Source organism: Tupaia chinensis, unplaced genomic scaffold (assembly GCF_000334495.1).
Source record: "Tupaia chinensis unplaced genomic scaffold, TupChi_1.0 Scaffold149131_1, whole genome shotgun sequence".
Classification (NCBI taxonomy): domain Eukaryota; kingdom Metazoa; phylum Chordata; class Mammalia; order Scandentia; family Tupaiidae; genus Tupaia; species Tupaia belangeri.
In genome coordinates this window covers 258,944-261,590 of record NW_006208977.1, presented here as the reverse complement: position 1 = coordinate 261,590, position 2,647 = coordinate 258,944, and the positions used below count along the sequence as shown (strand labels likewise).

At 46.6% G+C, this 2,647-nt stretch overlaps 1 protein-coding gene across 3 annotated transcripts in view; it reads right to left on the bottom strand.

Moving 5' to 3' along the window:
- The window catches only part of TVP23C (trans-golgi network vesicle protein 23 homolog C), a 31,328-nt gene extending 31,223 nt beyond the window's left edge, over window positions 1–105 (bottom strand). For all 3 annotated transcript variants that reach the window (XM_014585153.2, XM_006170890.2, XM_027769247.1), the window contains exon 1: window positions 18–105. In XM_014585153.2, the coding sequence (XP_014440639.1) occupies window positions 18–29 (12 nt within the window). In that variant the 5' untranslated portion in view covers window positions 30–105. The remainder of the gene's footprint in view (window positions 1–17) is intronic.
- Window positions 106–2,647: the final 2,542 nt, after the last annotated feature.

The following is a 2,647-nucleotide window of genomic DNA, read 5'->3' as shown; positions in this document are numbered from 1 at the left end:
CGCCTGCGCCCCCTCCCCTGCTGCAACATGGCGGCCCTGCGCCAGCCCCACTTCCGGTGGCCACGTAGGCGCGGCTGCTGTTGGTTCCGGACTGAAACTGACACCGGCTCCATCCCGGGGCAGGTGGGCGGGGCTTCGCGGTGCGCGGCGCGAGCTGAGAGCGCGGGGCCCCGGCGGCCGCGGTACTAGGAGAAGCGGAAACCTGCTGGGACGGGAATCCAGTGGCGCCAGCGGCTCTCAGGGCAACGCTTTGTCGTTTGTTTTGGAGAGTTGTCTGCAGTCTGCAAGGTGCAAACCGTAACTTTCCCGGCGGATGGATGCAGGTGGGCGGGGCTTCGCGGTGCGCGGCGCGAGCTGAGAGCGCGGGGCCCCGGCGGCCGCGGTACTAGGAGAAGCGGAAACCTGCTGGGACGGGAATCCAGTGGCGCCAGCGGCTCTCAGGGCAACGCTTTGTCGTTTGTTTTGGAGAGTTGTCTGCAGTCTGCAAGGTGCAAACCGTAACTTTCCCGGCGGATGGATGCACCGAGTACGTGGGTCGGGTCTTTTTTAGCCATAATTTAATTTTGTTTTACAACGACCTGTATTGCTCTACACTATTACTCTTTTACTTTAAAAATTTTAGGAGCACCTGAATAATCTCGGATGCCAGGGAACAGTAAAGAATAGAGGTTGAGACCGTGCGCTCCTCACCCTCTATTACCAATGATGTAGCCAACCTCTGTCCTCAAAGGTAAAGTGGGGTGATAACGGTGTCCTTGCCGGGAAAGTGGTGAATGGCAGATGTGATTCTCCTTACTGTTTAATCCAGCTGCTAGAGGTGTGATCTTCTGGGAACAAAGAACCCGAAATAAAGGGGCTTTCAGTCATCTTTGAAACTTTTAACAATATCTCTCTGCCCGACCTATTGGAAGACTCAGGGAGTAATGTGTGTTTCCACATTTTATTCATTGAGGGGTTTCTTTCCATTAAAGTCACTAATTTTACAAGGCTGTTTGCCGTGAATTTTTTTTTAAGAATTATCTTTATTGGGGCCAGCAACAGGATGGTGGTTAAGGGCACTGGACTCTCACATGACTAACCATGGTTTGAGTCCCCGACCTGGCAGCTTCCTTTCACACTTTCTCTTTCTCTTTTACTCTGTCCCTCCTGGTCAAATTAAAATAAATAAATAAAGCTAAATAAAAATCATTCTTAAGAAAAAAAAGTATTATTTTTATTTAATTTTATTTATTTATTTTATTTGACCAGAGAGAGACAGAGAGAAGGAAAGTGAGAAAGCAAGTCACCAGGTCCAGGATTTGAACAGGCGTTGGCCATGTGGGAATCCAGTGCCTTAGCCACCGTGCCACCTGCCGGCCCCTGCTCATGAAATTTTAGGCTTAATATCCTAGTAATGAAGAAGAAAATTTCTCCAAGGGAAAACTGTGCAAAGCGATTGCTTTGGAAGACTTAAAGGTGAATAGATAGCCTGCCTGGTGTCTGTTTTCATGGGCCGATCCAGCCCTGTGTTGTTTGGTCAAGTTGTCTTTTTGCTGTTTTTACTTTTACTATACATTCTATTTTAATCCACTATCATTCTTTAAAATGTAGGGCATTTCACAGGAAAATCTGAATTCCTGGATTTTCTTAAGCAAAAGATGGCCATGCTGAGCCAGAGTAGAAGCTTTCCTGAGGGCCACAGGTCCCTTGGGCGGGCTGCACTCTTCTTAATTATCTACCTGGTCTTTCCCACCGTCCAGCAGAGATTTAAATAGAAACCTCAACACACTCGAAATGAATGCCCCTCTTTATAAAGAGGATGAATTTCTTAATTCCCTTCCACAGGAGTTAGCCCTGAGAAGGAAAAGCATACAAAACATTCTCAAGTGCAATAGGTCAAACCTGTTGAGTGCTTCCAGGTTTAGATTTTTTTTTTAACTTATTCATATATTTTTTAATTTGACCAGAGAAGGACAGAATGAAACAGAGAGTGAGAAAGCAAGCCGCCAGGTCTGGGACTTGAACCGTAGTCAGCCATGTGGGAGTCCAGCACCCTTAACCACCATACCATTCACCAGCCCCCTAGGTTTAGATTCTTAACTCACTGAATTTTTTTTGAAGAATTATTCATTTTATTTATTTTACTGTTCTTTAATTTGAGTAGATAGAGAGAAAGGGAGAATGAGAAAGCAAGCTGCCAGGTCCAGGACTTGAGCCATGGGCGGCCGTGTGGGAGTCCAACGCTTTAACTGCCATCCCACCTGCAAGCCCCATCCCTGAATTTCTTTAGGTTTCTATGCAAAGATACTAGGAAACTCCCAAGTATTATACTATTATGATCCTGTCACTTCATTTGCTGGAAGAAACAATAGTACTAAGTTATATCTAATTTCCAGTGATCTTCCCATCCCCCATCAGTGAAATCTATCTTCCCTAAATTCTCCAAATGGCTTTCTTTTTTCTTTAAAAAAAAAAGGGGGGGGGGAGCCTTTTGCCCTAGAGTGTGTGGGGGAACAGATACAGTAAGAAAGTGAAAAATTAAGTGAGAAGTTACCTGGCAAGGGGGTGGGGGTGGGGGCGCGGAGTGGGGGGAGGATGGCCATGCTGGATCTTGGGCATACTCACTACTTGTAATTTTCAAGCCACTGGGTCCAGGACTCAAACCTCA